This window comes from Spea bombifrons, chromosome 12 (genome assembly GCF_027358695.1).
Source record: "Spea bombifrons isolate aSpeBom1 chromosome 12, aSpeBom1.2.pri, whole genome shotgun sequence".
In the NCBI taxonomy this organism is placed as follows: domain Eukaryota; kingdom Metazoa; phylum Chordata; class Amphibia; order Anura; family Pelobatidae; genus Spea; species Spea bombifrons.
This window is the reverse complement of record NC_071098.1, coordinates 15,957,459-15,971,611: the sequence shown is the minus strand read 5'-3', so window position 1 is coordinate 15,971,611 and position 14,153 is coordinate 15,957,459. Positions and strand designations below refer to the sequence as shown.

Sequence of the window (14,153 nt, the reverse complement as noted above, 5' to 3'; positions counted from 1 at the left end):
AATCGAGCCAATACAGTATATAAGAGAAACGGGCACTGAAAACGGAGGCGAGTAGGTTCTCACCCTATTGAGAGTGTGCCTTGACATGGCAGTGAGCAATTTATATTACGTTAATGTATTTGTTGCCAACTTCATTAGAGTGCAAACAGTTTTTTGTATACACTATGCTATTTAATAGTTAAGCTAGGTGTTAAGTTTCAGCACTTTACCAGCACACACACTTTAGAGCTACTCAAAGAAAACAAAAACAGACAGATGATTTTTATTCAGAAATTTTTATTTTTTCGGACATAGAATAATCTGGCACGAGAGGTTCAGCTCCTGCAGAGAAAACAGAATGAAGGCTATTACTAGTATTACATCCAAATAATTTTTTTTTTTTATTTATTTATTTTTTTATATACAGAGTCGAGCGTAAAACCAAAGACACAACTCACCGGCTTATGCATCTTCGCCTCCTCCTGGTGCATCTCCACCCTTTGTATTTCTGGTGTAGATGACCTGGGCTCTGTGTTTGGACACCAGTTTAATCAGACCTAAAGAGAGAAATAACTCGTTAAATATTCTACTGGTCGTAGGAAAGTTTCATCATCAAGCAAACAAAATAATGAATGTTTATGCCAATGTCTTAAACACAAGGTTTGCCACTATGGAATTCAATATATAAGACATCAAAAGAGAAAGTGACAGGTTGTCATTTCAATCAAAAGGTATCTTAACATTTTGCCTAAGAAGAGTTTCCCATCTTGCGTTTAATAACTAACCCTCTCTTCACTCATAACTAAATTCAGGGACATTTTTTTAACACAATGTTGTATGAAAAAGAAGAATCGATAGAGACTGCACGGATCACAGGACATCAACTGTTCTACGCTCACTCATGATCACAATAAGACAAGAACTGACACTGATCACTGGAAACTGCATAAAGATCACGTTCTTGGATATCACTTACATGAGCATGAATTTCAGGCTGCCACAATGGTAGACAAAAAAAAAAGGCTATTGTGGCAAATCTGCTAAAGCTTAATAGGAAGGAGCTGCTGGTTTCACAAAGCATTAACAATTAACAAAATGCACTGTGGCACTTCCACATGGGAGTCATAGCTGACAGACCAAACCACCAACTCCCTATCACTGATACACCGGTTCTTACCTTTGTTAAGCAGCTCCTGCAGCGCAGCACGGGCCAGAGAACCCCTGATCTTCAGCCTCTCAGACACCACGGCGGGTGTGATCAGCTTGTAGTTGGGGACTTCTTTGCACAGCTTGTCATATGTGGCCTTGTCAAACAGCACAAGATTGTTCAGCTTATCTCTGACTTTTCCCTTGGACCACTTCTGCTCGGGACAAGAAAGGATTTGTATTAACATGCCTTCCATAGTTAGAGTCATACTAACAAAATCTAACTACCAATCTCCCCCCCCAACAGTATTGAGAAACAGCCAGAGGACTATAAGAAAAATGTATAGCTATCTTATATATCCCATTTCCGACATATTACCATTTAGATATCACAAAACAGGCAAGCCACGGTATTAAAGAAATAAAGACATAGAAACCATTTTTCCTGATCTAAAGCAGACAAAAAAAAAAAAGCAACTATTGCTTTAGGGCTTTGTTTTCACAACAATATTGTGCACAACTGAAAGGGGTGTAGGAAAGACCAGGTGTATTCTGAATGCAAGGTAGCAGTGTGCTGAAAATTATACTGAAAACAGATCGCATGACTATGTGTGTGTAGGACTCATTAACCAACCTACCCGATCAAGGAAGGTAGTACCTAAAGCGAGTTTAAGCTCTAGACGTGTCGATGCTACATGCCACCGACCAACACAAGTAGATTCCAAAAATGTCAGTCTTGACATCAAATACTAATACGTACAAGTTAAAAGTATTGTAAAAAGAATGTGATATGATAAACCAGAGAATGGACATGTTATCCACCCCACAGAGCTGTCAAACGTCTACAGCAGTAAACACTTTAAAAATGTATATAATGCATCACAAAAAACAAGCACTTGGATATAGAAGCCACTACAAGAGCCCTAAAAGGATCCATGTGAATCCACATAGAATATTATTAGTACTTTGAAAGGCAGATTTTTGTGTTTCACAAGGTTTAGTAGATCAGAAGCGTCTTCCTAATCCTTCTACAGACACACGCACCTTCTTCTTGGCCTTGCCCCCGGACTTGTTGACGGGATCCTTGTCCTTCTTGGCAGACTTGCCCGCATCCTTCTTCTTCTTATCGTCTTTAGGTGGCTGCATAAAATTATAGAAAATTAATTGGCTGCAGAAGGACGCAGTAAGCACTGGTAGAGCCCAAAAACCACTGCATCGGGAGCAAAGGCAGTCTAAGGACAGTAATTATATATATACATACATACACTAGAGAAACACCCCCCCTCCCCCCCCATCATCACATACTCGCACCCCAAAAGCGTTTCACCCCAGTGTCAGACTCCCGGGAGTTGAGCGCACGAGCACTATATATCTCAATACTTTCCTAATTGTCATTAGCCAGTCTAGCACCGCGGTAACGACACCGGCCCATCCCTTACCGGGTTAGTGCGTGACCGGGAAATATTACAGGTATAAGAGATGCGGCTTCGAGGCGACCAACTCCATACTACAGGCCCATTAACAGGAACGCGTTTAGGAACAGAATTACTTCTGCCTTGCTGAGATCATCCCGTGCAAAGTCAGGGCCAGGGCCAGGCCCAGGCAGGTCAATTACACAACGCAAGCGAACACACAAAACGACGTTACTGAAGTAGAACGTGGACTGTAGGTGTGTGCGTTAACGTAAATCGGTACGCTGTAAGACACCTATAAACATCTTGCAGCCCAAAACTACATATAAATTCAAATTCAATAGCAACAGTAACATCCAACGCAAGAGGCTTCCGCAGAGCCCAGGCTGACCGGGCCCGGTAACGCCGCCGCTTCGCTCCTTGCATCCTCATTCTAGAACTAGACTCATAGCAGGGTACGCGGCACTATGTCTACTTGTAGTATATTCCATCGGTTGCCAATTTTCCTCCCCAGAGCCCTCCTAGACCGTTTCCGTGTCCCCAGGTCCTCACCATGCTGCTGCTCTTTCAAAGATGTCGGACAGAAAGGAAGAAGCCCCGTGAATGCAGCTCAGGAAACCCCGTGCTAGGAGGGCTCTTCCGCCGGACAGAACTACAGAATAATTAGCAATGAACTACAGTTCCCGACATGCTTTGCTGCAAACTCTCACGTGACCCTGTCAGCCATTTTTTTTAATAGAAGGGAAGTGGGAAGTGCGTAGTGCGTGCGTTCTTATCAGTTATCGGTGTGTGAAGAGAACGTATGATGTCTGTGACGAATAATGTTCTTTTTTTATTTTAATAGCAATTAAGACAATGTATTATAGAAAAAAAATGAATAATACACATCAGAATCACCTTACTCTAGCATGCGGCTTGGAGTGCATAATAAACAATTTTAACTTAGAATTTTGGTTTATTCTCCAGCCAGATGTTATAGAGCGTTTATTCTATAATAACCTTTCTCCAACAAAGCCTGAAAGTGCAGCCTTCCAACAGATCAATTCACTTGTCCATTTCATCGCAATCGCTGTCTTGGAGGCCAGAAAGCTTATCAAATATTTATTTTGTGTGAAATATTTTTTTTGTTCCTTCATCCTAAAGAAGCTGTCTTAAATTTTGACGATGGAGGAGATCCTTATTTAAAACCTCCCTCTCGATGAAGTGTTAAACTCACACATAATTAGTGTTGGCTAGCATTAATTTTATAAGCATTCTTCAAGAATTCATAGGAGAATACTTTGTTTTTTCTTAAAAGTTGAGACACAAAGAGTACAACATTCTCCCTACATAGCGTAAGATCAATATTCTCAACTACTCTTATCAATAGGCCCGTACCATTCACAGTTAAGATTTTTCCAATACTTTTTTATTTTTCACCAGTTTTTAGTTTTTTGCTATTGGATTTTTAAAGATCCTTTCACTTCTCCTATCCCATATAGCGGTGTTTATATTACCATCCTTTAAATCGCCCTCTTCTAAGTCAAGCCATATTGGGTATTTAAAGATATGTGTGCCCACTTTGCTATATGGGCCAACATTGCTGCTTCATGAAGTTTCCTAACATCTGGTAAAGAGTTCTTGACATCAAATTAAGCGACTAGATCTGAATATAAATGCAGAAATATATAATAGTTGATTAAGTCAATTTCCAAGATATGTATAGGTGTTTCCATTCATTGAGATTGAGGTTATAAATAATTCCTGAAGACGTACATAGTTCAATTTAATCAGATCTTTTGAATTCCTAGATATTTAACACATTTAATGGACCAATTAAAGTGGAATTGTCACTCCAAGGAAGCTTTTGTATTGATGAGTTGAGGAGGAGGGGTGATTTAGTGAGGGTCAGAATGATAGCATGTGCAAATAGCAAGATTTTGTATATATTATTCCCTTCTTTTATTATCAAAAGATTTTTCAGCATGGACTCTCCTCGAATGCTTGCAACAAACATTATTCTATATTTTTCATATGCTGTCCCTTGCATTTCTTAAATGGATAAACCCTGCTTGGTCTTAAGAGATGACTCTTTTTAATCATTGAGCTAATATTGCTGAGTATATTTTATTATTTTTTTAAAAGATCTTTAAAAAGGGTCTTTGTAAGGGTTTTGTCTTTATCTGTTTTTAGTATGGAGCTGATATTTGCCTTTTGCATGTCCATTGACATCTTTTTATTGTTTTTAATTGAAAGCATCATGGGGGTTATTTCAGACTCAAATGTGTCATAAAAAAGTTAGAAAAACTATTCAGCCCAAGACCTTACTTTTCTTTAGAGTGTTCACCACTAACACAGCGTGGTTCCAATAAGGCTTTTCCTTGATAATTAATCATATTAATTATATTCTTAGCTGTTTGCTTTTTTTGTCTATTGGAGAGACGTTTAAATGCCTTGTTACCTTGGCTGCACCGGTTCTTTTTATAGTTTTATCTTTTCATTTTCCCTTGATCTCTTGCAATTATTCCCAGCCTGCTTTGTTAACAGCATCAAATCTTGCTAGTTCAACATAGAATTGTTGAAGTGTTAGAGAAGTGGGATGTAGGTCCCAGCTAGCTCACAGTGACATTTTTACCTGGGAGGGGGCAGTTCCTGCATAATACACTTGGTTCAAATGGATTTAAAATCATTTGCAGTTGGTGATTAGGGCTAATGTGGATTTTCACAAATACTCTGGATGGATAATAACTTTGTTACCCAAAAAACAACATCTCAGCTGTCAATGCTCAGTTCAATTTTAGTTGTGGACACTCAAGGGATTATCCCAAACTAAGTGGGGAATCGCTAAAAAAATTTCTAAATTTATGGGAGTAGTGAGCTATAGTTCTTGGCTAATTTTCCATTCAATTTCCAAATTGTCCCAAGTTGAATCTTCATTGAACTCAGAGCATCCAGGATGTCACACATTGAACAACCTAGACAAGCACTAAATTGGGTTTCCATCAGGTCTTGGATCAAATTGGTCAAGACAGCCTTTATATGTGTAACTGCACAGTGTCCCTATTAACCCTTTTAACATTTGCAGGGAGATCCCCCGTTGCTGACTCCAATTTGACTGGGTAGAGTGGCAAGTCTGGGGTCAGATGTTCATAACTATGGGCAGATGTGCATAACTAGGGGGCAAGTTGGCAAATAAAATGAAATAAAAACAAAAATGCATTTTTTCTCAATTATACTTTTTATTAAATATGAAAAAACAGTTAACGTGTGAGTTTATATTTACTAGTAAAACCTTTTTTCCTATAGGTTAGTCTTATATTCAGGCTTTTTTAATATTCAAATTTTGGAGGGTTGTCTTATAATTGAGCAAATATGGTATATAGGGCAGTTTCTTTAACTCCAAAAGAATGCTGGACGTCTTACACTTTGTTTTTGCAATAAAGAACATAATCTCTTTTTGTACAAATAAAGCTTTAGACAATGCCACATTGGCCTGTAGCTTCCGCAACATAAGCAGTTTTTAGATCTGGAACATTCTGGTATCTGCTGAAGAGGCCCACCTGTTAGAAGTAAACTCTATGTCTCTTACCATAATATTTAATATTAGCTTTTTTGGGTGGGAGGGGCTAAAGGCTAGGAGATTTAGCATTCTACCCCTTAGGTCTAGTTACAGCATTCAGCTGCAGGTGTCATTTAGCTGAACTAGGGCCCCCATAGAGCCCAGCACAGATGTATGTCGCTGCCTTCCCACTTCCATGTTCTTGAAGGTTACGTCTACCTTCTCAGTTCCATTTCCATTTCCTGCCCCTTGTGTCTTTTTTCCTCTCTAGAATCCTTCACCCTTTGCTATACCCTGAGACTTTTAAAATGGTAACCTTCGACTAGCCTATTATGAAGAATCTATGTAGTGAGTAACTAGATGTGTTACCAAATGTTTCAAATAGCGGTCCATCATTGATACCTTGTCCTTGATATATTTAAAGATATACTTAATTTTGTCACCTGGATTCAAGCAGGGCTATCAACCAGAACATACTGGTAGCAAAAGCACCAACTGGGAGTGCAGACATGACTCAGTAGCTGTACTTGGGAGATAGGAAGTGCCGTTGGCTACATGCACCTTCTAGCTAGGCTTACTTGCTTTTAATAACATACTTTTGTGAATATTTTGAACTTGGTTAGTGCTGTTATGGCTACAGTCCCAACTAGTCGAACTTGAAAAACGAATAGTTTGAAAAAGAAGTGCACTTTTTGTATTTGCCCTGTAGGTTAAAATCCTAAGAAATTAGGTGTTTCTAAATCAGGATAGAATTGCAAGTATATTTCTGAGATCTATATCAATTGGGAATTTCTTGTTTGAAGAAGTATTTTGGAAGAAAACCCTATTGGTCCTTAAAACATACACCGATCAGCCATAACATTATGACCATTGACAGGTGATGTGAATAACACTGATATCATGGCACTTGTCACTGGGTAGGATATATAAGGCAGCAAGTGAACATTTTGTCTTCAAAGTTGATGATGGCTAGATGACTGGGTCAGAGCACCCCCAAAATGCAGCTCTTGTGGTGTGTCAAAAGTGGTCCAAGGAAGGAAGTGGTGAACCTGCAAATGGGGTCATGGGCGGCCAAGGCTCATTGATGCTACTGTAGCTGAAATTGCTGAAAAGTTAATGCCCGTTCTGATAGAAAGGTGTCAGAACATATGGGGCTGCGTAGCTGCAGACCAGTCATGGTGCCCATGCTGACCCCTGTCTACTGCTGAAAGCCGCTACAATGGGCACATGAGCTACAATGGGCACATGAGCTTTGCATGGAGCACCGTCTAGTGAACGCGACACAGCCCAAGACTTAGCTGCCGCCGGATTATGTGCCTGGGAGTACCATCCTCCACATCTGTTTGTATCCACACTATTCCTGGGATGTTTGACTGAGCCTCCCCGGGGATTTAAAGTCACAAGTCCTCCCCTGACTCTGCAGATACAGAAACCCTCTAACAAGGGTTTCAAACACTTATCACAGTCTGTCAAAGATTATGGGATTTCCTCTTTGAACTACATTTCCCATGCTGCCCTGCCCTCAAACCTGTTAGGTAAGTGATGTCACAGTTTCAAGGATTTTCTCTTTGAACTACATTTCCCATGCCGCTCTGCTCTCAAATCACATGATTGCTTTCAGACGTTCCAGGAACCTCAGCCAAGATGGCGATCTTCAGTGTGTATGTGGTGAATAAAGCAGGCGGTTTGATTTATCAGCTGGATAACCAGAGTCCGAGGGCAGAGACAGAGAAAACCTTCAGCTACCCGCTGGATCTTGTACTTAAAGTACATGACGACCGGGTGCAGGTGTCCTTCGGGCAGCGGGACGGCATCCGAGGTGAGGAAACTTAGGCTTTGGGTTATTCAGTTTTCTCCATCTGTGCTTCCTCAGGATGCAAAGTGTGTTCCAGGTCCGTGTCAGTCACGTCTGGTGTGCCGAATGTAATTTCTACCATTTAATAGTTTGGGGTCACTTAGCTGATTTTGTGGAAAACAAGGACATTTCTAGCTATAACGTAATTGCAACAGGGTTTTCTTATATTATATTAAACTTGGATCACCAAGCACAGCCTTCCATTGGAACACAGGAGTGATGGGAGTGATAAATGGCTATTTGAACACAGGAGTGATGGGGCTGATGAAGGGCCTGAGTACGCCTATGAAGAGATTCCATTAAAATCAGTTAAAAGTAACTTCCAGCATTAATGTTATTTATGGGGGTCAGTGTGCACGGTGTTTGCCTTTTTTTATTACTGTGTTTATATGGCCCTTGTATCTGTTTTGTAGCGTTCATTCTGATAACTGGTGTGTATTTATTTCATTTATTATTGATCTGTACCTTACAGCAGTGCGTGTTGAAGCTGTAGCAGTCTTGAAGGGAAACAGTGATGCCATAAATATACACAATTACTTTTTTAGTGGTAAACAGCCTTTTTGCTTGTTACCCGAGTATGGTAGTACATAAAATACCGTATTAAACACCAGAATGACTGTGTATTGGGGTGACCACATTCAGCCATTTTCGATGGACATACATGTAGTTCATGCGCTGGAGTATGTGGGATGTATAACCGTAATGGGAACCAGTGTTAGCCTGGAGATCCCTGGCTGTTGACAGATTAATCACAATCTGAGCCGACTAAGCCTTTCAAATGTCAAATTATAGACACAGGTGGTGATTGGGTGAGAATACTTTACCAAAGGTGAGTCGGGCACCCATATACTAGCAGGTGAATGGAATGTAAGCAGTGTCTTTCAATAACTCCTATAGGGCTGCAACTAACTATTATTTTCATAATCGATTAGTTGGCCGATTTATTTTTGTAGATTAATGGGATGAAAAATAAATGTACATGTTTCGTTTATTTAAAATAATTTAATGAACAAACTGGATGTTAAAAACAAACAGCAGGATAAAAAAAACCCCAGAAAAATGCATTTTTTGTTTTTATTTCCCAACCTGCCCCCCCAGTTATGCACATCGGAGCCAAGGCTTGCCACGCTGCCTCCCAGATATGCCTTATACCCCCTGTATGCCACTCTGCCCCCCCCTCTGATATGCCACATACCCCCAGATATGTATTTTACCCCAAATATGCCACTGTGCCCCTGATATGCCTTATACCCACTATATGCTACTGTGCCCCCTGATATGCCTTATCACCCCCAGATATGCCACTCTGCCCCCCCCGACTTACCCCCCACCCCCAGACTCCTTGGTGTCTGGAAGGGGCAGCTGGTGAGCGTCTGCACGATGCACGTAGACAAACCTCTGCTGCTGGCCGGCTCTTTTGCTTCTATGACTGAGCACCGGAAGGTCATTGCGCAGGTTGTCTGTGCGCATCGCATAGACGCCCACCAGCTGCCAGAAAGAATGATCCAGGTCCCCGGATCCTCCTCTCTGGCAGCCGGCGAACGTTGCACGCAGACAACCTCCGCCGCTGCTAGCCGGGACTTCCACCGGAGCTTCTATGGTGGAGCACCAGTTGGTCATGTCACGCTGGTGCTCCATGATAGAATCCCCGGCGGAAGTGCCGGCAGCAGTGGAGGATATCTACGCGCATCGCATAGACGATCGCTGGCTGCCAGAGAGAAGGATCCAGGTCCCCTGCAGTGCTGCGGGGGATCTGGATCTTAGTGTTATTATGCGACCTTTTGTTTGAGGTCGGATTATAACAGGAGGGGTATTTTAGGGAGCATTTCCTCTGGAAAAAACCCTCATCTTATATTTGATAAAATCGATTCAGCTAATCGATAATGTATAGATTCTATTTTTGTATACGACAGCTTCTTAAAGAGTATTTTAAAAAATTGTTTATAAATACCTCAAATATTATTTTTACTTATAATTGTTTTAATTCATGTGAGATAGTGGCCCACGTTATAGCCCCCATTATATTTACTATAGACGAAACGTGTCAGTGACCCCTACTCTGTTAAGGGATTTTTTGTCTTTGTGTGTCATGGAAGAATTTACTATTTTCATGTTTGAAATTAGAAATAAAAGATAAAATTGTTTTTACATAAGGGATCTCTCACTCTTCTTAAGAGCAACAATATATCCTAAGCTTGTTTGGGGACTTTTGCCTTTTTTGTTTGATTTGACAGCTCGACACACCGTACCTAGAAGACAGCAATAAATATTTTAGTGGAGTTGCTATACTCCATGGTCCACTATATCAGGTGTGTGTGTGTGATGAAATATATATATATACATAATATATATGTATATGTGTATATATATATATATATATATATGTGTGTGTATGTGTGTGTGTAAATTTTTGAATACACTGAAGTACAGGAACTAGATATCAGGTGCTATGTATGAAGGTTGTTTTTGGTGATGAGATGGAAACAGTCTTACTACCATAACAACTGGTCTTGATGGTCTACTCACAGCATACATTCAGTTTATACTTTTATGAGCCGTTTTTGTGTCCGTGTTATTAATAATCCCATTGTCTCTGTTTTTGTATTCTCCCCAACATCGCTTCAGTCGGACACGCCGTTCTCTCTATTAATGGGATCGATGTGAATGGCAGAAACACGGCAGACGGGAAAGAAGTTCTTGAATTCCTCAGTAATCCCAGCAATTATCCTCTCTCCATAAGGTTTGGCCGGCCCCGTCTTTCTTCCAATGAGAAGCTGATGTTGGCCTCTATGTTTCACTCGTAAGTCATTTTAACAGTACTGCACATTTAACAAGTTCTTCATTGTATCTTAATACCTGTTCACACAAAAAAACTGATTCTCTGTACTTTTGTGCTTCTTATCCGTGTATTTTAGGTTGTTTGCCATTGGGTCCCAACTATCTCCAGAGCCTGGAAGTTCTGGTATAGAAATGCTTGAAACGGATACATTCAAACTTCACTGCTTCCAGACTCTAACCGGTGAGACATGGACTTTTTGTATCCTATATTCTTTTTTTTTTTTTTTAAGTTGATTATGTGCATTCATTGATAACTGTGAGCTAAAATTTTCTATATTTTCGTTCTAGTAAACATTACAAATTTGAACTTTCATTTTATGAAATTTTGTTAACTAACAACAAATAAGAGACCCACAACAAAGCAAACAAAAACAAATGGAAAAGCTCCAAATATTTGTTTGATTTCTTAATTAATTTGTCTGTAGTGGCGTTCCCGCTTTCCCACCATATTTTCTGGGTGCTTTACTGACAGCTATTTAGTGACTGTGGCATTTATTGGGGGCTCAACAGGCAGAACCACTTTAACCCCTTCAATCCCAGGGGTTTTTGGTACCTCAAAGCCCGGAGCAATTTTGCCATTTTTGCGCTATGTCAGTTCAGAGATGATTCTCTTTTCCTGTGAATAGTGTACCCATATAAACTATATATTATTTTTTCAAGGAGAGATAGAGCTTTCTTTTGATACCATAGTTGGATGATTAGCTGAAAATTTAGAATTAGAAATTTAGTAAAAACTAGCAAAAATTAAAACTATTGAATCCTCACAAATTTAGGTAAAGTGATGGAAAATCCCCTCCAAGTTTATCAATTCAGGTGTCCTGATTTCAGAAATACCTGATTTATATAGATTTTCCATACTTTCCCAGCACCAGGGAACATACTATTAGGTGTACATTTTTTGTATAATTTTTATGCCTATGGCTTAACGGGTTTGGGGGTTGTGAACAGGGGCAGGAGGGTTATACTGGCTAGATGTTATGCTAGGGCAATGGGAAGTAAGGTTTTTTAAAAAAAAATTCTATTATCTTTTATATATATATATATATATATATATATATATATATATATATATATTTTTTTTTTAATTATTTTATATTTTTTTTTATTTTTTTTTGCATTTTTTTATATATTTTTTTTTACACACAAATGGTTAGAGGTCCTCTTAGGGACCTCCCCGCGATCCCCCTGCACCGATCACACTGTGATCTCTATGCAGGTCCTCACAGACGTTCATAGAGATCGCAGCGTCTGTGCCTCATCGGAGGACAGGATATCCCCTGCAGGAAGGGAATGCCCGATCGCGCAAATGGGCAGTTTGAAACGTAACAGCTTTCCGGCTTTCATGCCGAGAGCTGTTACAGCAGATCGGACAGCAGAAAGCCGGCGATGCCGGCTTATGCTGTCAGTGGGGAGTCCAGGCTGTCAAACGACAGCCTGGTCTCCCGTGCAGCGGCAGGGATGTGTCCTTGACGCCGCACGAAGGGCTGGACGTACCGGGACGTCCATAGGGGTTTTTTACTAGGCGTTTTTTGGAAGTCCCTGTACGTCCATAGGGTATTGAAGGGGTTAATCCCTGGTAAGCTTTTATAACTCTAATAAGCCTTTATAACTCAAATTAGAGGCCACTTTTAAAATTACAACCAAAAGACCAACTTATAATAGAGAGTTGCAAAAGAATGGGAAAAAATAACTACTTTAATACTATTTAAGACATTAAATGGGTAGAGGCATTGGTAGTACAAAGGGATTGATGGGTCTCAAGTCTCACCTAGAGTACTGCGTACCCATCTGGAGATTGACACATAGGGGACCGTTGGCAGGGCTCCTGAAATGGTGACATGTTTGCAGGATAAACATTACCAGCAAAGACAAGATATCTCAATATGTATAGCTTGGAGAAAAGAAGAGCGGAAGGATGTGATGGAATCATTTAAATACTTAAAGGGATTTAATCTTTAGCAAAGTATGAGAGGTAGGTTTCTTTCAAAGGAAAATTGTTAGGTGAAAAGGTCAGAGTCCAAACTAGAGGGTCAGACTTTTAGATGCAAGGACGTTTTATTTTACTGATTGCGTGGTATGAAACAGCCTCCCATCAGAAGTGGTAAAAATTAATAAAGTGAGGGCATTCAAAAATGCAAGTAATATTTTTTGTCTTCTTCTAGGCATCAAGTTTATGGTGCTGTCGGACCCTCGCCAGGCAGGGATAGATTCTCTTCTGCGTAAGATATATGAACTTTATTCTGATTACGCTTTGAAAAACCCTTTTTATTCACTGGAGATGCCAATCAGGTAAGAATACCCCCCTCCTTTTCTATGTATGGTAACTCATTGTCAGAATGAATAGGCTTCTTAAAAAGAAATAAGGGTGTCGGGTTCCAGTCGTGATATAAGATTTATAAAAGAGATTTTCTCTTACAGATGTGAGCTGTTTGACCAGAACCTAAAATCGGCGATGGAAGTTGCAGAGAAAGCTGGAACATTTGGACCAAACTCTTAATGTCAGATACATGTAGCGAGTATCGGTTTATTTTGAGGATAATTAAACAGTTCTATGGGATGAACATTGGCAGTCTAGCGGTCATCGTAACTCATTGTTCTGCCAATGATATGTATATATTGTAAAATGTGTTGTTTATATCCTATATCCTAAAGTAGAATGCATTTGTGTTACAATACTACTGAAGTATTTCAGAAGTATTTTGTATTAAATCAGTTAATGGTTTTTCTGTGTATGTGTGCACTCAATACAGCCTCTGTGTACCCAACGGCATCTTAAACATCCCTCTGTGTCGCAGTAGCATTTTAAACCTTTTCTATGAAACCAGTAGTTTCATGCAAAAATGTGTGTACGTATAAATAGATTGCTCACACCGGTTGTAGTACACAATGTCATGCAGATTAGCCATAGATAAGCACCTCTGGTGCCAGTTGAGTGGCAAATCAGGTGAATATGGGGAGCTGTTGGCATTTGACAGCTTTTCCAGGTGGTCAGTCTGGGCTTGGCATGGCATCTTAGTGTAGCACAGTAGCATAATGACAGCGACCTTTTTTAAATTATTTTAATGTACTTAGTTTGCTCACAGACTCAGTAGCTTTTCTTCTCTCCCGGAACATACCATCTGTTTAAGACAGCTGCCTCGCCTTTACTGTTTAATATACGCACTGGATACTTTATTCGATACAACTGTTCAATTGCTTGTTAACACAAATAGCTAACCAGCCAATCACATGTCAGCAGCTCAATGCATTTAGGCATGTAGACGTGGTAAAGACAACTTGCTGAAGTTCAAAGCGAGCGTCGGAATGGGGAAGAAAGCGGATTTAAGTGACTTTGAACGTGGCATGGTTGTTGGTGCCAGACAGGCTGGTCTGAGTATTTCAGAAA

At 40.1% G+C, this 14,153-nt stretch overlaps 2 protein-coding genes across 2 annotated transcripts; one reads left to right on the top strand and one right to left on the bottom strand.

Moving 5' to 3' along the window:
- Positions 1–259: 259 nt before the first annotated feature.
- Positions 260–3,188, bottom strand: RPS25 (ribosomal protein S25). Its single transcript, XM_053451365.1, has 5 exons — positions 3,090–3,188; positions 2,170–2,265; positions 1,157–1,340; positions 438–536; positions 260–321 (listed from the first exon to the last, which is right to left on the bottom strand). Exons 1-4 carry the CDS (start codon positions 3,090–3,092, stop codon positions 442–444), a joined length of 378 nt encoding a protein of 125 aa, XP_053307340.1. The 5' UTR covers positions 3,093–3,188; the 3' UTR covers positions 260–321; positions 438–441.
- Positions 3,189–7,703: 4,515 nt separating this feature from the next.
- Positions 7,704–13,490, top strand: TRAPPC4 (trafficking protein particle complex subunit 4). Its single transcript, XM_053451364.1, has 5 exons — positions 7,704–7,894; positions 10,556–10,730; positions 10,846–10,949; positions 12,931–13,057; positions 13,187–13,490. The coding sequence occupies exons 1-5, from the start codon at positions 7,720–7,722 to the stop codon at positions 13,263–13,265; spliced, it is 660 nt and encodes a 219-aa protein (XP_053307339.1). The 5' UTR covers positions 7,704–7,719; the 3' UTR covers positions 13,266–13,490.
- Positions 13,491–14,153: the final 663 nt, after the last annotated feature.